At 42.0% G+C, this 21,980-nt stretch overlaps 1 protein-coding gene across 3 annotated transcripts in view; it reads left to right on the forward strand.

Moving 5' to 3' along the window:
- The window catches only part of LOC127434835 (proline-rich transmembrane protein 4-like), a 50,870-nt gene that overhangs the window by 24,204 nt on the left and 4,686 nt on the right, over positions 1 to 21,980 (forward strand). The window contains exons 1-3 of one of the 3 annotated variants that reach the window (XM_051687846.1): positions 2,968 to 4,756; positions 11,599 to 12,135; positions 13,413 to 13,526. In XM_051687846.1, coding sequence (XP_051543806.1) covers positions 13,445 to 13,526 — 82 coding nt within the window. In that variant the 5' untranslated portion in view covers positions 2,968 to 4,756; positions 11,599 to 12,135; positions 13,413 to 13,444. Of the gene's footprint in view, positions 1 to 2,967; positions 4,757 to 11,598; positions 12,136 to 13,412; positions 13,527 to 21,980 lie in introns of those variants that run through there. The other 2 variants (XM_051687844.1, XM_051687845.1) reach the window with 2 other exon arrangements.

Below are 21,980 nucleotides of genomic sequence, written 5' to 3' on the forward strand. Positions count from 1 at the left end.
AGGACCAGATCTCTGTCTCCAACCGCGCCATAGATATGATGGCATCACAGCTTGTGGAGCTCACATCCTTGGTCCAACAACTTTGCCTGCCTCCCGATACTGGTCCCACTGCGGAAGCTCCCGCACTGGCTCCAGTGGTTCCCCCCAGCATCGGACACTCTGAACCCCCTCTCAACCCTCCTGCTCTATACTCAGGTGAGGTGGGGTCATGCCGCACATTCCTCTCCCAGTGCTCACTGTTTTTCTTGTTTCAGCCCTCTGCATTCCCTTTGGAGACAGCAAAGGTGGCATTCATCATAACGCTCCTGTCCAGAAAGGCCAGCGAGTGGGGAACTTCTATTTGAGACAATGGCCATTCCTGCTGCTCATCATTCCAAGAATTCACAGCAGAGCTCCGCAGAGTTTTTCACCATTCAGCCCAGGGCCGTGAGGCAGCGAGGGTTCTGGCCAGTTTCTTCCAGGGTAACCGGTCAGTTGCTGACTATGCCATCGAGTTCCGCATCCTCACTTGCATGAGTTATCCAATACCATCCAGGATGAAATTTACACCTTGGACTTGCCTCCCCGTTTTGATTAAACATCAGTGATTCTCTAGCAGCCGATCTCATCCATCCTTCCATTTCTCCTGCAGGGGCAGGGTTCTTCTTCATAGAGAAGAAGGACGGCTTGCTTAGACCCTGTATAGATTATCGGGGGATAAATGACATCATGGTGAAGAATAGCTATCCTTTGCCATTGATGTCCTCGGCTTTCGAACTCTTGCAGGGAGCGTCCGTTTTTATGAAGTTGGACCTACACAATGCTTATCACCTTGTTCGGATCAGGAAGGGGGATGAGTGGAAGACAGCTTTTAACACCCATAGGGGGTACTTTGACTATTCGGTCATGCCTTTCGGATTGGTGAACGCCCCCGCTGTCTTCCAGGAGCTCGTGAATGACGTGCTTCGGGACATGGTCAATCGATTTATGTTTGTTTACTTAGATGATATTCTGATCTTTTCCGAGAATATCAAGGACCATGACCAGCATGTCAGGGGATGCTTCAGCGACTGCTAGAGAACTGGCTATTCATTAAGGTGAAGTGTGCTTTTCATGCGCAATCAGTTCCGTTTCTGGGGTTCATCGTCTCGTCCGAGGGAGTGCGCATGGACCCGGTTAAGGTCAGAGCAGTCTCCGATTGGCCAGTCCCAGATTCCTGCAAATCCTTGCAAAGGATCTGATGGATCTCACCTCCACCCGTACTGAGTTTTGTTGGTACCCGCGGGCTAAAGCCAAGTTTTCTAAATTAAAAAAAAGGTTTACAACCGCTCCCATCTTTAACACTCCCGACCCTTCACGTCAGTTCATGGTGGATGCGTCAGATGTCGGTGTCGGAGCTGTTCTATCGCAGCGCTCTTCCTTGGATGATACATTCGTGCACTTTTTTCTCGCACCGCCTCACCCCAGCAGAATGGAATTACAACGTCAGTAATAGAGAATTGTTGGTTGTCAAAATGGCCTTGGGTGAGTGGCGCCACTGGTTAGAGGGTTTGGGGGTACCTTTCGTGGTCTGAACTGACCACAAAAACTTGGAGTATATTCACGAAGCAAAGCGTCTAAATTTTAAACAGGCTTGTTGGGCACTATATTTTACGCTCTTCGATTTCAACCTCTCGTATCGTCCGGGCTCTAAAAACATCAAGCCCGATGCCTTGTCTCTGTGTTTTGAAATCGAGACCTCCACCGCCTCTCCGGCACCATTCTACCTGCCTCTCGGGTGGTGGGCATGGTTACCCAACGGGTCTGTTATTTGTTCCGCACTCTGTTTTGTGTTCATTGCTAGATTGTTGTTGTGTTTGTAGTTACCTACCGCTCTCTCTCTACCCTAGCCGGCCCAGTTACGTGAGTTCTGTATTGGTTGCCAGTCTTCACTGTAGTGCCTGGATTGTGGTTACCTTCCTGTTGGTTGCTTCGCTCACCTTGACTCTTCACCTGAGAATTCCTCATCGGTTATCCCTGTACACTACAATGACACACTCATGCCAACGAACACACTATCCTCCAGAGGATTCCTCACAAATCTGCTCTTCACACTGCCACGATGCACACAAACCTGCGAACACACCATCCATCTCCACAGTCGGTGCCGGGTTCCCTCATGCTTTGCCAGCTCTGCTGTGTTTCATTATTAAAAAAAATCTGTTACCTTTGCCTGCACACTTGGATCTCTGGTCTAATCCTTGACATTAATAAAGTTAATCGAATTAGTGCTGTATAGTGTAAACAGTCAAAAGGTTTTTTGACGTGATCATGTTATAAGTGGTCTTTGCCTGCTTTAAGTAAAGTTACAAAAGCAATATCTTCTTATAAACAGCCATAATATAAACTTGTAACACAAAATACATTACAAGTCAAACTTATATAATGGAAGTTATTTTTAAAATAAGTCTCCAAATAAGATGCACAAACATTAAAGTTTATTGAATAGAGTCCAGTATAGAATCAGTTAGATTTTTGTGTGATTAACATACATATTTTTTTTCCTGTTATATTTTAACCTTGTTTTGTTTTTTATATATCTCAAAATTTACACTGAATGTGTGTTATTTTGTATTCTGTGCATGTGTAATGTATATAACTTCCAGTGTGACTTGTAATGTCTTATAACCACTTTATGGATGTTCATAAGAAGACATTGCTTTTGTCACTTTACTTAAAGCATACCTATTACAAATATATAAAATACATAACTTCCATAGATAAAAATTAAATGTTGCTTGTATTATAATGCATTCGACTCTAAGGTATAACTATGAATAGGTATGTATTATAATGTATTATAATTGTGGTTACAACTATTTATGAGAAGTTATAACATATTATAAGGTGCATTATGAGACATTACTAATGCATTATAACACCTTTACAATAAATTATAAATATGGGCTTCATAGAAAGTGTTACCGTACATTTTAAGCACAAAAAAGACAATAAGACTTTTTTGTCAGAGAATATACACTAACTTGAATTAAGTTTTTATTTTTATTACCCCACTGACAAATAGTTTGTTTCTTGTTTTAAGCATAAACCTCAATAAATTGTGTTAAATTATAGCATAAAACAAGAATCAACTATTTTCCAATAGGGTAAGAAAAATAAACTAATTCAAAATATATTCCTTGAATTTTGCTTCTCAAGTAAATGTATCTTGTTTAAAGGACGTTTAGATATTTTTTCAGGAAAACAAGACAAAATCACTGATGAAGAAAATTATTTTTATTTTATTTTTTGCAATTTGAAAGGGATAATCTACAGTCAGTCCCTGAAGGGGTTATTTTGTAATAAGGACCATTTGACTGCTCATTATGCCGCTTATTACATAGCTACTTACCAAATAAATGATTAAATGGACATGAAATATTGATTTGAGTTTAAATTATTGTATTACAGTAGCTTAAACATCGCAGAGTGATTTGAGTAGTAAGAAAGATGGAGGCTTTCTACCCGGATGACTGGTGAAAAATAACTTTTTCCCTGGATGTGTGGTAATTATTCTAAGATATCCAACCACTGGAGGGTGCGACTGACCAATCAGAATTGAGTATTCCAGAGAATTGTGTAATGAAAATAAAAAGTAATTCATTTAGAAATAGTTTCAAGTGTCTGTGATTACCACACAAAACTACAATCTGAAATAGAAAGAGAAAGATAGATAGCTTGTGTGAAACCCTGGCAAGAAAGGATGAGTAGAGCTTGGAACAATCACATACACACACACAACCACACTCTTCCTGAAGGCTCCCTGCTTGGTTTGGTGCAGAGCTTGTTATTCATGCTAATGGAGGCTAACAGCATGAAGATCTGTTGTGATTAAACCTGAAACAGGCATCCTGACAATTTGTCAGGATTGGCCAGTCCCAGATTCCTGCAAATCCTTGCAAAGGTTTCTGGGGTTTGCCAATTTTTATTGCCGTTTCATTCAAAACTACAGCCAGCTCGCCACGCCTCTGACGGATCTCACCTCCACCCGTACTGAGTTTTGTTGGTACCTGCGGGCTGAAGCTCGTACTTTACACGAGAACATTAATTATGCAGGTCTTATGCAATTACTACCAGGATTATTGCCATAAAGGTTACGATTGTGTGTGACTGTATATGGAATGAAAGCCTGTTACCTTCAGCATGAGGAGCACAACAATCTCCATACTAAATCTGGTTACACTGATCCTACACTGTAACGGATTTTTGTAATTTGAACAGTATTTTACTGTAAAACGTGTACACAGTATATTACTGTAAATAACAAAGGATTATGGGAAAAATATGGTCACTACTGTAATCCTTCTCTACTGTAAATCCACTTACAGTAGTGAACCTGCCCGTGAAAAAGTGACCAATGGCAAGAGAGATTTCTTTTCAAGTTTTTTTAAATGTTTCGTGGAAGTGGCAGTATAAGGACAAAAGAGAAAAGATGTACCGGTAACTCAACAAAAAGGTTAGTATTTTATTTCTATTATTATTTTATGTAAAACTGAGACATTTTCAGATGTATTCACTTGTCAAATTGACTTGCTTTTTTCCCACTGACAAAAGATAACAATTAACTGTTAAACTGTGTATTTAACAGTATTTTCATATTTTTTCAGTGCATCTTTTGTTTTTTATTTTCAAGTTTGTGGTCTGGATCGTGTCGTTTTTGACGTCGGAAGTGAATTTTGGAGACTTTTTCTGGCTGTTGGCCGGGGGTGGTCGGTGATTGCCATATTAACATCAGCTGGTGAGTAAGTTAAAATCAACTAAATTAGCCGAAATAAGCATTAGTTAAGCAGACATACATAAGATGAAGAAACTGGTGATGAAACCAACGTTATTTGAGAAAAAGTCACTTTAATATTAAAATGTTAACATTAAATCAGCAGCCTCTCATATCTATCGTTAACAGACTAACATTACATTTCAACATCGTCGCAGCATTCAAAGTTGATGGTTAATATTTATTGAGCAACTAGTTAGTGGTAACTGTCAAGATGGTTGTGCAGTTTGTGTGCAAACAATGTAATTTATCTGTGCAAACACTTTCCAGATTTTACCACCATATCAAAATTCATAGGAACCTGGCTAATTCTGGGTTCGCCTGTGGTTTGCCAACTTGTCCTTGCAGTTTTCAGACTCTGCCTGCACTTAAGTCACACATGCATTGGAAGCACACAAAGCCAAATAAACCTAATGTTAGCTGTAGACCTGCTCAAATGGATGCAGTGATTTGTCTGGTTGAGGGATGCGAGCATACATCTCCCAATTTGCTTAGCTTGTGTGACCATTTAAAATGGCATATAAGAGATGGGAAATAGATTACCTGCCTCTTTCCCAACTGTAAAAAACATTTTCATGTGAAATCATCTTTCACATCCCACATCAGCAGGAAACACAGCACAAGTAGATAATGATGCATCAATCTGTAAGCATGACAGTGGCATCCATGATGACAGTCATATGCATTTTGAAGATTTTACAATGATATAGAAGACACATTTTTGACAAATTTGGCACTGTTCTATTTGAGGATGCAAGCTAAAATGCTGCTACCAGCCACCACTATCCAAAGTTTAATAGAGGAATTCCAGGTGGTGCACGACAGCAATATGGAACATATCTTTTAAAAACTGAGAGATTAATTAACAAAGATGAATATGTCAGTAATTGATATTGATAACATCATAGCTGGTCTAAACAAGAGCAATCTTTTGAGGTTGTATTTTGATGGAGTATTTAGGTCTGATGAAACCCGGAAGATATATTTCAAGAGGAATTTTAACTATGTGGCACCTAAACAAGTGTATCTGGGTAAAAATACCAAAGGAAAGGACTGCTTTTTGCAGTATGTTCAGTAAGGGAGTGCTTTTGAGCCATGAGTCAGTCAAAGCACAGTACACTGAAGCAAAGGCACACAGATCAGATGATCCACATTTACTGGAGGATGTAAGGGATGGCAGAAATTTTAAAGACAAGGATATTTTTCAGCAGTGTATGTCCTCGGTGTCCATTATCTTGTACCAGGATTCCTTTGAAGTGGTAAATCCCCTTGGATCAGGGAGAAAAAAGCACAAGCAACATGCTGTTTCCATGTCCCTGTCAGAAATCTCTCCACATAATAGGTCCTCTATAGACCCCATACAGCATGTTATGCTTTGTAAGGAGGAAGATTTGCAGCTTTTTGGGCAAGTGTTTGGTCCTCTTGTAAAAGATTTGAGGGATCTTGAAGAGACAAGGGTTGAGCTGGACAGTGGTCAAATAATACAAGGGGCAGTGATATCACCTATACACTCTTAATAAAACAAGAGACCAGACTTTGCTCCATTGTTGTACACAGTATAGGTGATCACAGAGACAGGAGGAGAGAGAACAGAGGTTTACCAGTCTGATACTCAGCAGAGTTAAGAGTTAAAGTGCTTTCAAACAATCATCTGCCAATGTCTGTGCTCTTTGTTTAGAATTAACAGCAGACAATCCTACCGGGCTGTACACCACAGGCTGCTGCTATCCACTATCCACCTAGTATAATCTCACCACGCAGCTAAACAGAGCTGGTTGTAATTTAAAGGAGGAGGAAAGGGCTAGCAATATGACATTATTAATATAGCAAGTTTTGCTAACTAATACCATAAATGTTGTTTATTTTATTAAAAACTATAAACACCATAATTTTAGTCAGTACAACACCACCTTTAAGCTCTCTCACCTCATCGTCACCCATCGTTGTTAGTCTTAAATTCTGTTATGGTAACGTAGTTTTTACGCATAGGCTGACCATAGGCTATAATAACACTGTAACGTTTGGAGGAAGTCACAAGAGCAGTATCTAGATGCAGCTTAATTTAATGAAAAAATAGACAAAGTACAAAAACAGGGTAAAAACTGGAACACGGAAAGACTAGGAACAGGGAACTAAAAAAAACGTACATAACACAGGAGTAAAACACATAACAACTGACAACGACTGGGTAGAAAGCAGGGCATTATATTCACAGGGGTTAATGAGTGAATGAAACACAGGTGAGAACAATAGGGAACAGCTTGCAGTGATGAGGGCAGGGAATTATGTAGTCCAGGGGAAACAGATGATGGGGCAAAACACAATGCAAAACAACAGTGAATCATGACATAACCCCCCACCTAATGGGCAGCTCCTGATGCCCAAGGAAGGCTGGTAAGGGAGGCAGGGCCAAGATGGAGCCGGAGACCAAAGAGGCCAGAGCAGATTAGGCAGAAGGCCGGGAGACCAAGGAGACCAGAGCAGATCAGGCGGATGGCCAGGAGACCGAAGAGACCAGAGCAGATCAGGCAGATGGCCAGGAGACCCAGGAGACCAGAGCAGATCAGGTGGATGGCCAGGAGACCCAAGAGACCAGAGCAGATCAGACGGACGGCCAGGAGACCCAGAAGACCATAGCAGATCAGGCAAATGGCCAGGGGACCCAGGAGACCAGAGCAGATCAGGCGGATGGCCAGGGGACCCAGGAGAACAGAGCAGATCAGGCGGATGGCCAGGAGACCAGGGCAGATCAGGTGGAACCAGGGCAGATCAGGCGGACGGCCATGAGACCAAGGAGACCAGAGCAGATCAGGTGGATGGCCAGGAGACCCAAGAGACCAGAGCAGATCAGACGGACGGCCAGGAGACCCAGAAGACCATAGCAGATCAGGCAAACGGCCAGGGGACCCAGGAGACCAGAGCAGATCAGGCGGATGGCCAGGGGACCCAGGAGAACAGAGCAGATCAGGCGGATGGCCAGGAGACCAGGGCAGATCAGGCGGAACCAGGGCAGATCAGGCGGATGGCCAGGAGACCAAAGAGACCAGAGCAGATCAGGCAGATGGCCAGGAGACCCAGGAGACCAGAGCAGATCAGGTGGATGGCCAGGAGACCCAAGAGACCAGAGCAGATCAGACGGACGGCCAGGAGACCCAGAAGACCATAGCAGATCAGGCAAATGGCCAGGGGACCCAGGAGACCAGAGCAGATCAGGCGGATGGCCAGGGGACCCAGGAGAACAGAGCAGATCAGGCGGATGGCCAGGAGACCAGGGCAGATCAGGCGGAACCAGGGCAGATCAGGCGGACGGCCATGAGACCAAGGAGACCAGAGCAGATCAGGTGGATGGCCAGGAGACCCAAGAGACCAGAGCAGATCAGACGGACGGCCAGGAGACCCAGAAGACCATAGCAGATCAGGCAAACGGCCAGGGGACCCAGGAGACCAGAGCAGATCAGGCGGATGGCCAGGGGACCCAGGAGAACAGAGCAGATCAGGCGGATGGCCAGGAGACCAGGGCAGATCAGGCGGAACCAGGGCAGATCAGGCGGATGGCCAGGAGACCAAAGAGACCAGAGCAGATCAGGCAGATGGCCAGGAGACCCAGGAGACCAGAGCAGATCAGGTGGATGGCCAGGAGACCCAAGAGACCAGAGCAGATCAGACGGACGGCCAGGAGACCCAGAAGACCATAGCAGATCAGGCAAACGGCCAGGGGACCCAGGAGACCAGAGCAGATCAGGCGGATGGCCAGGGGACCCAGGAGAACAGAGCAGATCAGGCGGATGGCCAGGAGACCAGGGCAGATCAGGCGGAACCAGGGCAGATCAGGCGGACGGCCATGAGACCAAGGAGACCAGAGCAGATCAGGTGGATGGCCAGGAGACCCAAGAGACCAGAGCAGATCAGACGGATGGCCAGGAGACCCAGAAGACCATAGCAGATCAGGCAAACGGCCAGGGGACCCAGGAGACCAGAGCAGATCAGGCGGATGGCCAGGGGACCCAGGAGAACAGAGCAGATCAGGCGGATGGCCAGGAGACCAGGGCAGATCAGGCGGAACCAGGGCAGATCAGGCGGACGGCCATGAGACCAAGGAGACCAGAGCAGATTAGGCGGACGGCCAGGAGACCCAGAAGACCAGAGAAGATCAGGCATATGGCCAGGCGACCCAGGAGACCACCTCAGGGTAGGGACTGGATCAGGAGGCCTAGTTGGCAGCCACAGGGCTGAAACAGGGTCAGGAGGCCTGGGTGGTGACCACAGGGTCAAGATAGGGTCAGGAGGCCTGGGAGGCAGCCACAGACTAGAAACTGGAGCCGTGGAAGACTCTGAGGGTGGAGCTGTGGAAGGCGGAGCCGTAGAAGGCTCGAGGGGTGAAGCCGTGGTAGGCGGAGCCTTGGAAGGCTCAAGGGATGAAGCCGTGATAGGCGGAGCCATGGGAGGGTCCAGGGCTGAAGCTGTGGCAGGCGGAGCATGGTAGGCTCGATGGGTGAAGCCATGGTAGGTGGAGCCGTGGGAGGCTTGAGGGGTGAAGCCGTGGCAGGCGGAGCCGTGGGAGGCTTGAGGGGTGAAGCCGTGGCAGGCGGAGCTGTGGGAGGCTCGAGGGGCGGAGCTGTGGAAGGTGGGGCCATAGGAGGCTCGAGGGGCAGACCCGTGGAAGGCGGAGCCGTAGGAGGCTCGAGGGGTGGTGCCGTGGAAGGCAAAGCCATGAGAGGCTTGAGGGGCGAAGCCCTGACAGGCAGAACCGTGGCAGGCTCGAGGGGCAAAGTCGTGGAAGGCAGAGCCGTGGGAGGCTGGATGACTGGGAAACGACTACCGTGGTCGCAAACATGGGAAGAGACTTGGGAACTACCTCTGTGATCATGCGGTGGTTGTGGGCATAGGCAGAGACTCAGGAACGACCTCCATGGTCGTGAACATGGGCAGAGACTTGGAAACGACCTCCGTGGTCGTGTACAAGGGAAGACACTTGGGAACGACCTCTGTGGTTGTGGGCATGGGCAGAGACTCGGGAACGACCTCCGTGGTCGTGTACATGGGAAGAGACTCGGGAACGATCTCTGTGGTCGTGGGCATGGGCAGAGACTCGGAAACGACCTCCGTGGTCATGAACATGGGCAGAGACTTGGAAATGACCTCCGTGGTCATGTACATGGAAATAAACTTGGGAACGACCTCTGTGATCGTGGGCATGGGCAGAGACTTGGAAACAACCTCTGTGGTTGTGAACATGGGCAGAGACTTGGAAATGACCTCTGTGGTCATGTACACGTGAATAGACTTGGGAACAACCTCTGAAGCAGAAGTAGAAGGAGGCTCAAGGGGCGAAGCCATGGAAGGCGGACCCGCGAGGGGCTCGAGGGATGAAGCCGTGGACTTGGAGACTTGGAAACGACCTCCGTGGTCGTGTACACGGGAAGAGACTTGGGAACAGAAGCCTTTCTTCTCCTCCTCCTCCTCCGGATGGCCACAGTTGGCAACTCTGGCTCTGGGATGGACAAGGCTGGCAACACTGGCTCTGGGAAGGACGAGGCTGGCAACGCAGGCTCTGGGACGGACGAGGCTGGCAACACAGGCTCTGGGACGGACGAGGCTTCCAGCTTATTGCCCATGGCAGGTGTGGGCATTGGCTCGTTGTCCGTGGCAGGTGTGGGCGCTGGTTCGTTGGTCGTGGCAGGTGTGTAGGCGGAGCAGAAGGAGGCTTGAGGGGCGAAGCCGTGGAAGGCGGAGCCGTGAGAGGCTCGAGGGGCAAAGCCGTAGAAGGCAGAGCCGTGGCAGGCTCGAGGGGCAAAGCTGTGGAAGGCAGAGCCGTGGGAGGCTCGAGGGGCAAAGCCGTGGACTTGAAGACTTGGAAACGACCTCCGTGGTCGAGTACATGGGAACAGACTTGGGAACAGAAGCCTTTCTCCTCCTCCTCCGGATGGCCGCAGTTGGCAACGCTGGGCACTGACAATTTGTGAGGTAGGGTCTTCATGGCCCTACACACCAAAGTCGTGGAAGGCTTGGCTGTGACATAGCATGGAGCAGACTCAGGTGTGGCTGTGACATGGCGTTGAGCAGACTCAGGCGTGGCTGTGACATGGCGTGGAGCAGACTCAGGCATAGCTGTGACATGGTGTGGAGCAGACTCAGGCGTGGAAGGCTTGGAAGGCTTGGAAGCAGGGATCGGGGTAGGGAGAGGAGGATCCTCTGAAGCCAGAGTTTCTAGTGTCAATTTCATGTATTCCTCCCATGTGTAGTCTCCCGTCTCCAGCAATTCCCTCCACCAGTGAGCTGTTAGTCTGATCCGGTAAATTGACTTAAGGTGGGATTCAGCAAATCCAGTGAAGCTGACAATGGTGCTGAAACGATTGGAGTATTCCCTTATGGGTAAATCCTCCCAGCTCAGCTGGATGAACATAGCCACTAGATCCATTCAGTCAGTTGTTCTGTAACGTTTTGAGGAAGTCACGAGAGCAGGATCTAGATGCAGCTTAATTTAATGAAAAAATAGACAAAGTACAAAAACAGGGTAAATATTGAAACACAGAAAGACTAGGAACATGGAACTAAAACAATCATACATAACACAGGAGCAAAACACATAACAACTGACAACGACTGGGTAGAAATATAGGCATTATATACACAGGGGTTAATAAGTGAATGAAACACAGGTGAGAACAATAGGGAACAGCTGGCAGTGATGAGGGCAGGGAATTATAGGAAGTGTAGTCTGGGGAAAACAGATGATAGGGGCAAAACACAAGGCAAAACAACAGTGAATCATGACAAACACTGAAAAGCTGATGTGTCTGTTACAGGAGACTCTGTTCTTCAAGCAAAAACATGGATGCTGACTATAGAGGGCAGATTCATCATCCAGCCGCAAGAGCTAATGGATTTTTCATCAGCATTAGCTGTCCTGTTTGGCTGCTACTATGTATTCAAAGTGCAGTACCAGGAAGAGGCGGCCAGTGGAAAATTTAAATGTTGACATTTTGTCCAAATGAGTGTTTCAGCATTAGGTAACCCAAAATACATTTTGTTGTAATGGATGGATCTTCAATTATTTGAATGTGATGGATTATCAACTAATTATGTACCTTCCCTTTAGGTGCATTCAGATGTAGTACATAGTATATATTGCTTTTATTAACATCAAAGTGCATACAGCACAAAGTTATGACAGTTGGGGAAACACTGGTTTGAGAAATAATGTATTTTTTCTTGTGCTTGCAGGTTCATTCCGAGAAAAATCCCTGATGGCACCAAATGCCAATCAAAGTCACAGATCAGCCAGAAATTTGGAGCCTGAATCCCCTCCTGGTGTCGACTTTGATTGGCAAAATTACTGAAATGTAACACAACACAAACTGATTTTTTTATTGTATTTTATGTTTGTAATGCCTGTTGTTTTTGTAAGGCCTATTTTTATTTTATTAGGACAAGAGGTGGACGTTTCTTGTGATGGTTATAAATGTTAAGATAAAGTTATGTTGTTAGCTTCCCAACCAGTTTATAAAAAGAACAAGATAAAGAGAGAGACATGAACACATTTGTAATTTGTACTTTTAATAAGTAAATGTTCAACAATTAAAAAGTATATTTTAAGGACAAATGTTCATGAGTAATTGTGATTGTTTTGGGTAAAAAACATGGTTTACAGGGTTGTACTGCAATTGGATTGTTTTTTACAGGTAGAAAATGAATTTTGTTTAAAGTAAATGAAGCTAAACTCTAATTGAAAACAGTACTAATACTGTAATTGAAAAACAGTACTAGTAATGTAAATGAAGATACAGTAGTATTACTGTAACTGAAAATACAGTAATAATATTATAAATGGAAATACAGTAATAATACCGCGAATGGAAATACAGTAATAATACTGTGAACACTTTTACAGTAACATACTGGCATCCAGCTGCCAGTAAGTTACTGTAAAATTTACAGCAACCTACATAAGGATCCATATGCACAAATACACCCAAACATTTACATAGCAACACATTTGGGAATGTATACAATACATTCCATCTCAAAGTCTCTTGTGACCAACATGGAGGTGTGCTGTGTGGTACTGTAGATTTAAAACAACAATTTAATTTAATGGGATCTGTGGGAATTACTGACCAGTGAGCAGATATTAAACACTTTGCCCTCATTGTGTCAGGGCTCTTTTCAGTCATGGTAGTGAGTGTGTGTGTGTGTGTGTGTGTGTGTGTGTGTGTGTGTGTGTGTGTGTGTGTGTGTTGGTGTGTGTGTGTTAATACTACACAGCCACACACATCCAAGTGTGTGTTTTTAGTTTTATCACATAGAAAAGTTTTAATAGTTTATACAATCCTGCTAGGTCACAAAGATAATGTTTCTGTTTCTAATGTGTAATGAAGCCCTGTCATAATGGAGACAGTAGCACACACAGTCACTGTTAAAGTCATCGTCATTACAAAATGAGATGCCAACCCCAATGCCGCGAAAGCCTGGCTCAGGTTCAGTGCATTGCAGTGATCCGTTTGACATAACTAGGTTAGGAAATATTTCTGCATCTCCCATCTTTCAGTCATAAAAACTCTCTTCCAGCCCTCTTACATTCAGTACCATGTTCTCAGCCTTGTGTGCTTTGTTTTCTCAGCAGGCTTTGCATCGGAGGAAGGAGATAAGGGAATGGGGAGGAGTGCTAATCTAACACAAGAGCGACACAGTGAGCAGACAACATCAGCTAGCACGACGGATCTCAGGAACACAGGTAATTAAAACTGTCTGGGATACATGCCTTAATGTTATCTAAACCTGTGATAATTTTACTTAGATTGTATCTTGGGACATGAGCTAGTTTTTAGAAGATAAATATAATGGAGAGACCTTCAACCTGAGTAAATATTACCACTTTCCAGCATTCCAACTTGAAAAGAAAAGTAGAAAAACCACATCCCCTTATGGAAAATCCAGATTATGCTGGTAGCTGTGTTTTGGAACATAGTAGATGGTTTCTGGCTGGTATACCATCTTAAACCAGTAACAAACCAGCCACCAGCTGGCTCAGCTTAAGGTGGTCAAAATACTGTAGTTTTCAGAATGTGGTAAATGTTCAATCAGCTAGTGACCAGCTAAAAACCAGCTACCATGTTGCAAATCACAGCTACTATCTTTGGCTGGAATTTTCAGCAGGGTTATTACTATTAAAACTTATTCAAAACAAATATTAATTTAGACAAAATTTATCAAGTTATCAAAATATTTTGGAAGGGCATAATTTCTGCACCACTATCATCACCAAATAGAATACCTGCCTAAGCTAGTTGGTTGGTCTTAGATGGTCGCCCATCCTGGTCAGGCTTGTCAGTTAGCTGGTTTTAGAGGGGTGTAGGGCCTTTTAGCTGGTCAGGCTGGGAGACCAGCTAGCCTCTCAACTAAACCAACTAACCACCAGCTTGGCCAGGCTGGGAGACCAGCTAAGACTAGGCTGACCAGTTAAGACCATCCTGACCAGTTTTACCTGTTTTTATTATATATATATAGTGAAAAAAATACTCCCTAGTCTGCTGTTGGTTCCAATCCAACCTCACTCCATTGGTGGAGCAAATGTTGCTATGTAGGGATGGTCATTCAAACAGGGCAATATTTAGATTTTTACACTTTTTGGGGAAATGAACTTATGAATGATTGAATTCAGAAAGTAGTAAACATACTTCTAAATGTGATAACTGACAAAGCAGGTAATGGTTCAGACAGCACGTTAACAGCTGAGGCATCCTAGCTCTGCCGCTAGCTGTCTCAACTCAAATCATCCTCTCAAGAAGGGTGTATTGCTTTAACCTTAATGACACTGTCGCAACACCACTATCTTTCCTGAAACTGAAGCGGTCTCCAACTTTCCACTGCAATTTTAGTGGTCGTTTTCAGGTAAAACACTAAAAACATATATATGCTGCTGACTAACATCACAAGTTAGCTCGTTTGATAGCAGTTTAAATAACCAAAATGTCAGAAACGCTTCTGTAAAAAAGAAACTTTCTTTTATTGAAAGTATTTTAATATTACATGTGCAACCTTAGAGTACAGTATGTATATTTCCTGAACATAGTAACAAGTGAGCCAACTGCAGAACTTTTGCAGAATTCAACAAATTGAGGCAATCAGTTACATCAAATTGTTTATGTTAATAAACTGCCTAAGTTTAAGTTAACAGAACTTTCAGATTTAAATTGTGTACTACACATGCATGTTAACCCTGGTGCATTTCTGTCATCGTAGGGCAAAATCGGCAAACTTACAACGTTCAGTGTGACATGTTCACCGACAGCCGATTAATAGCCTTTTCGATGATCTTTATCCTCCGACGAAGTTCTGGCAGTGTCAGAAATTTAGCATCGCAGCCGTATAGTGTGACTGCTATTAGGACGGCCAGATGAGAAAGTCCGCTCCTCTCTCACACCCCAATTCACTTGGAAAGAAACCTGCTCTGCGTCTACACCACCATAGCGACATTTGTGCCCAGTTATCACTCTACTCAAGCTCTTTCAATGTTTTTTCTTCTTTTCATTTTATATAAAAGTTTTAATAAATAAATAAGCAGAAAATACTTGGAGAAAAGTGTAACACTTGAGCAATATGAAAGCATTATTCTTTGAATTAAATAAATACAGAGCTTACAAAATGAAAATAAATATATGACTGCATTTTCTTAACACGTTTTTTCTTTACATTTCTCATGCATTTTCTTTACAACTTTATTTTAATTACTATTTTACTTTTAATCAATTTACTTTAAACGTCTGTAAACTTCTTGAATTAAGATTCACACCACTCCAATTTTATTTAAAAAATATATATATTTTGGTAAGTATTATGGGACATTTTAATCCAAATCAGCAGATACAATTGGATACAATTATAGAAATCTATGTCAAGTTTGTTCATCATCCATAGGGAATTTGCAAGCATGATATATTATCATGAATTTTCGAAATTTTGCGTGGCCTATAGGTTACTAATCTAAAAGAGGAGAAAGACGTACTATAACCCACCTTTTTTGTTTTCTCCAATGTGAACGGAGAATTTTGTCATTTTTCGGGCCACAAGTCTTTTTATTTCCACAATGAATATTTGCTTGTGGTAGCTAATTATTACTGTAGGCTACCTCCCGCACTCGCGTTCATTCTCAATAGCTGTCATTTTTTGTGTTTGTCTTATTATAGGCCTATTTGATCAAATCCATCTTTCTTTTTATGTGTTAGCCTATGCTCCTGATGGATTGGTATTGTAGCAACGGAAATGCTGATGCCCTGACTTTCAGGAAAAAAATGCTCCTCCGGGGCAGGTAAATCTCACTGTTTCGCTTCTATTCCGCACCGTTCCCGTAACGTGAGTCACGTTCAATGATCGGGACAATTGGGACTACAGTTGGCTACGATGTGCATTGTACAATCTGACATAATATTGCACAGTGTGCCGTGGCGATATCAATGCATTCATATCGTACAGTCTGACAAGTAACAATCTTAAAGGACGGTAAAACTCCTACAGTGTATATCTGGCTTTAATTGCTCTTAACCTGAAATATTGAGTAAACTATCTCACATTCTGATGGCATTTAACTTTAAATATAAATAACTGGCTGAACTTAAATATTTCAAGTTGAGAAAAATTAACTAGAACTAGTTAGAATTAGCTAGTACAGTGACTGCTAACATGCAGAATGATAACATTTTGTTCTGATTAGCATAGCAATTGCTCAATGAGTAAAGCAATTTATTGTGTAATGGTTTTGGTTGGTACTTGTCCTAAAACTAAGCTCAAGCTCCACAATTCACCGTAATGGTAACCCCAAAAACTCAAACATAACAGAAACTCTTCTAAATAACACAGCAAATCAGTAAATACTAATAAGTCTCCTCATTTAATTTCATCTTGCACAAAGTCACATTATATAACACTTCCTTTTAACATTTACTCTCCCTGTCGAGTGCCATGCAAAGCATGCTGGGAAATAGAAATCCCTGCCCAGTTTCAGTTAAATTTACTTTAAGTTATTTAAAAGATGTCAGTTTTGTGAACTCAAAAGAAAAAAAGGTCTAAATACTCATCAATGTTCATTTATTTGAACGAATTTGTATGGTTGAATTTTTCCCTACTCAAAACAATTATTTTGAGCATTATGGTTTACAGTGTGTGATATGATGAAAAGGAAGATATCTGTGTGTGTGATGTGGCCGAGAGCATCCAGACCACCTGTCTTTTACCTGGCTGTAATTGCTTCCTGTGGGAGGAGGAACTAGTTATAGGAGCACTTTCATTGCAGAGCTGGCGCTCCAACAAACAAGCCAACTGCTAAACTGCCCCAGAGAGTTGCGTTAAACAACGTGTCTCAGTACAGCAGATCTATCAAAATATGGCCGTAAGTGTGCCACTTTACATTGCATTCCCTTGTCAATCGTGAGGTACATCTTAGGCCAAGCATCTCTTCGGTGGCACCTAACCCACTTTTCTCCATTTGCATTGAGCAGGCTAACCTATATTCCATTAATAGATGGACAAAATATGCCACAATGATCCAAGAACCAGGTTGCGAGAAGATGCAAGTGTTTTTCTGAGCCATCTCGTGAAGTAAAGTACATGCAGAGCTCCGACCCACAAAACTGTAGATGACGTATCCCAAAATTAAAGAAGGTTTCAGAATTGGGAACACACATGAATCTTGCCCAAAACTTGAATGTCCTGCAGGAAGGAGATGGATCAGATCCTGTCTTTTTCACTGCCCTCTTCGGTCTCATCAATATGTATGGGATTGTCCAACCCTGCAGTCCTCTCATCTATTATTAGACAGGGCATAAATTGAAAGTGAGGCAAGACAGATGAAATCTGAACTAGCACTTGCATGGCGTGGTGGTGGAGCATTGTGTTCCTAATTAAACAGTGGATGCTGGCATTATCAGATCAGAGTCAGGACATGGTTTCGTCCTAAAATACTTTGGTAACCAGCTGACAGAGATGTTGTTCCAAACCTGTACAACTTTCTTTCTTCTTTGAAACACAAAAGGAGATGTTAGGCAGAATTTTCAGGCTCAGTTTTGTCTATACTGTACAATGAAATTGAATGGTGACTGAGGCTAACATTCTGGATAATACATGTATCTCCAATGATAGACTGCAGGCCAAATTGTGAGCCATAGTTGTTCTTGAGACTTGATTGGTTAGTGAAGGTAAAGCTATTAAGTTAGGGGCAACATATCCGAACAGACTTTGTGGGTGATGATGCCTTAAAATGGTAAACTTTTTTTCCAGCCATGATAAACCTGTATAGACTCGCCCAGGGTGGCATCATCAACAATAGGCCCTGCCTATCATAAGATAGGGATTCACATTAACCCCATGTGGATCCATGGAGACATTTGCCTTTCATCTGTTTCCTGTCCCCTCCCGCTGAACTTCCTGCCAATGAACTACTATAACAACATGGAAAGAGAAAACCACTTAAATCTCAGGGCTGAAATTGTGAAAAATTGCTTTAAAGGCATAGTTTACCCAAAAAATAAAAATGCTGTCATCATTTACTCACCCTCATGACTTTCTTTCTTCTTTCACTTTCATTGTATGGAAAAAAGATGCAATGAAAGTGAGTGGTGACTGAGACTAGCATATAACATCTCCTTTATAGTTCTATGAAATTTAGATTTTTGGGTGAACTATCTGTTTTTCAGAGACAGTTGTCTCTATTTGTTGTGATACTGTAGATTATGTATGCAGATCCCTGAATTGAGTTTCATCTAATGTGGCAGCGTTGTAACAGGGATCGGGGTCATTGAGATTTGATTGATTCTTCAACTGAAACTTTGGCTAACGTCCAGACACTAGACATATTTTCCACACCCGTGAAGCTGAAGGGCACAAGCAGGCAACAGGAAATAAAGAGGGAGGACGCGTGAGGCTCCTGCCATAACAATTGCTCTTATCAGTGCCCAGCCTTCAAGCCAACCTCTTCCTGTGTCTGCCCACCATACAATTTCTCCTCACACACTGCACACACCCGTCATTTAATCAAACACAGTAATTATTCTCATTAAGATAGCTAGACACTTACCCAAGCTTTTTTATACGCCATCCTGAGCTCATTTTAGAGAGATTGTCATTTGATGGTGAACATTACTTTCAGATATCAAATTTTTTAAGCTTATCATGGACCTTATTCACAGTAGCTCCATCTTTATTTTTTACTGGAATGAAAACAAGGATGTGAGGGAAAGACTTACAGTCTCTTTAATGGCATTTTCTGTATAAAGCTGTATAAATCTTCTAGATCACATCTAATTAATAATAACTCATAATAACGTGTGTTTTCTGGAGTGTTTTGTCTACTGAAATTTCTTGAAAAGATGTTTTTTTCAGTGTTACATCAGCAGAATGATCCACTTTAAACGACTGTACAACCTATTGAAGAGACTGTACATCTATCCCTCACAGCCTTGTTGTCATTACCATCTAAAATTAAAGATGGCACTGCTGTGAATTTGGTCCACTCTTGTTCAGCCTCTTAAATTACAAACAATAGACCTGCAAACAAATATTCTTTCTTAGTGACTTAGTGAAATAAGCAAACAGAAGTTTCTGCCTCCAGAGTCAGCAAATACATCTTGGATGGAATTTCCTAAACCAGGATTTTTCTTTTTAAGCTTTCTTATGCAGAACACAAAAGATATTTTAATGAATAGCCTTCTGTCTTTTCAGTACAATAGCATTGGATAGTGCCTCACTTTAAAGCTTAGGAAAATGACACAAAAGTATCATAAAAGTAGTCCAAGCAACTCATGCATGGTATTCCAAATAATACATCTGCTTTTGTGTCATATGGGTTTGGAACGTATGGAGCCCCTGAGAAGACAAGGCGACAATACGTTTTGTGCTCCCTCGCAATTAATTTACCATGGTTTTACTAAAATAACCATATTTTAACCTTGATATTCATAGTAAAACCATAGTACTAATACAGGGGGGGAAAGCTATGGTAATAAAAACATAATTTTGTTGTTATTTTGATTTTACAACAAATACCATGGTATTTGTAGTAAATCTACCATTATTAATTTGTAGAAAAAGCCATAGTTACTATATGGATAGAGTATACTGTATTAAAACCATGTTTTCCGCCAAAAAAAACATTGTTACTTAACTCACTTTTCATAGTTACTACAATATTACTATGTTTAAACCATGGTTTCCATCAAAAAATAAATAAATAAAATAATTAAAAAGCTGGTTAGCCTACAGAAATCATACAACAATCATACAATACAACAATCATACAATACTGCTTCAGAAAAAACATGTTTTCTGCCCAAAACTATGGTTACTACAGTAAGTCTACTATACTGGTAGCACTCTATGGTAAGGTTACATTTGTTAACATTAGTAAATGCATTATGTATCATTAACTAACATTAAACTAAATATTTTTTTCCAGTATTTATTCATCTTTGTTAATGTTAATTAATAAAAAATTTTAATTTTAATTGTTAGTTTATGTTAGTTCAGTGCATTAACTAATGTTAACATATAGGCCTACAACTTTTGGTTTTAAAAATCATATGTTGAAATGTACATCAGCCAAGATTAATAAATGCTGTAAAAGTATTATTCATTGTTAGTTCATGTTAACTAATGTTGTTTACTAATGTTTACAAATGTAACCTTATTTTAAAGTGTTACCACAAAATTAGTAAAACCATAGTTAAACTATGGTATTTGTATAGTAAAACCATGATACACACAAAATTATGATTTTTATTACCATAGTTTTAGTTTCCTGCATTATCACTATGGATTCATTACTAATATCATGGTTAAAATATGGTTGGTTACTGTAGTAAACCCATGGTAAATTTATTGCAAGGGCACGCAAAACTTATTGCGAGGGAACGCAAACTATTATGAGGGCATGCGAAACTATTTCGGAAAAAAAAAATTCCCGCCCTATCCTCTAAGGGGCTCCATAAGAATGATATCAGTGTAAATGATGACAGAATATTTGTTTTTGGGTTAACTTGTCCTTAAACACCATCAAACTTATAATTAAAAATGCATGAAAAGCATTTTAAAACAACTCATTGTCATCAAAAATCCATGCTTTAAAATTGGCAGCTGGAATCTCAGAAAAGCCTAATGTAATATATTCACCTTTTCTTTTTCTTTTTTTTCTTCAAAGCTAAAAATCCAGTCAAACCATTTAACTGAAAACAAATCATGTCAATAATATATTCAGATGTGCCAAAGCTTGGATGACTGAACTTTTGTGGCAAAAAAGGAGTACTTTACTATAGCCTGTATTTAATTTAAGTGGCTAAACAGCCATGTTGAAGTTAAGATCCAAAGAGTGTTGCGCTGTAGTTTATGTTATGGTAGTCTTGATTAAAGATAAATGTTTAATGAGCAGTTTTCAGCTGTTACACACATGACACCATTAATTAAGGATGGATAAGTTTGATTATCTACCCACACCATCAGAATAAACACTAGATCACTTTTCTGACACTCTAATGGAGGCCAATACTCAACACTGACTTGGAATAGTAAGTATATAATATATTTTGCCAAAGTGGTGGTCATCAGCCAAGGCGGCCAAAACCAGTGCAAAAATACCAAACCCACCTTTGGGAGTGACCCATGTCTATGTGTAGGCTTGCTTTTTTTAAAGGAGGAAGGTCATAAACAAAGCAGTATATTTGGCTTTGGGTGTAACAGGAAATTGTCAGTCACTACTAACATATAAAAGACTACAGAAGCAATCCAAAATGAGGCAGGGTCTCACCAGCACTTAACAAATCATGATGTGATCATGATGTGATCTCTTAACAATGACATGATGTCTTCATCATACATAATGTGGGGGTGGGTTGACATCACAATTAAAGGGAAAGTTCACCCGAATTATTTACTTACCCCTGTTACAAACCTCTATGTTATTCTGTCTTCCATTTCAATTGGGGGGGGGGGGTGAAGGTGTTGTAATGATGCTGGAGGAGTCCCAGTGGCTTCATGGTGCAGTTCCCTTTTAAAGCTCCATGGTTTGTCTCAGGAGAACATTAAATTCACTGGTTCTTTTATGAAGCTCAGATGAGTTATGACTCTGATCTGCTCTGTAAAAGAGTAATTAGATGTGTCAGTCTCTCAAGAGCTGATATACATCTCCACACTGTTATGCGCAGCA

Source organism: Myxocyprinus asiaticus, chromosome 45 (assembly GCF_019703515.2).
Source record: "Myxocyprinus asiaticus isolate MX2 ecotype Aquarium Trade chromosome 45, UBuf_Myxa_2, whole genome shotgun sequence".
NCBI lineage: Eukaryota > Metazoa > Chordata > Actinopteri > Cypriniformes > Catostomidae > Myxocyprinus > Myxocyprinus asiaticus.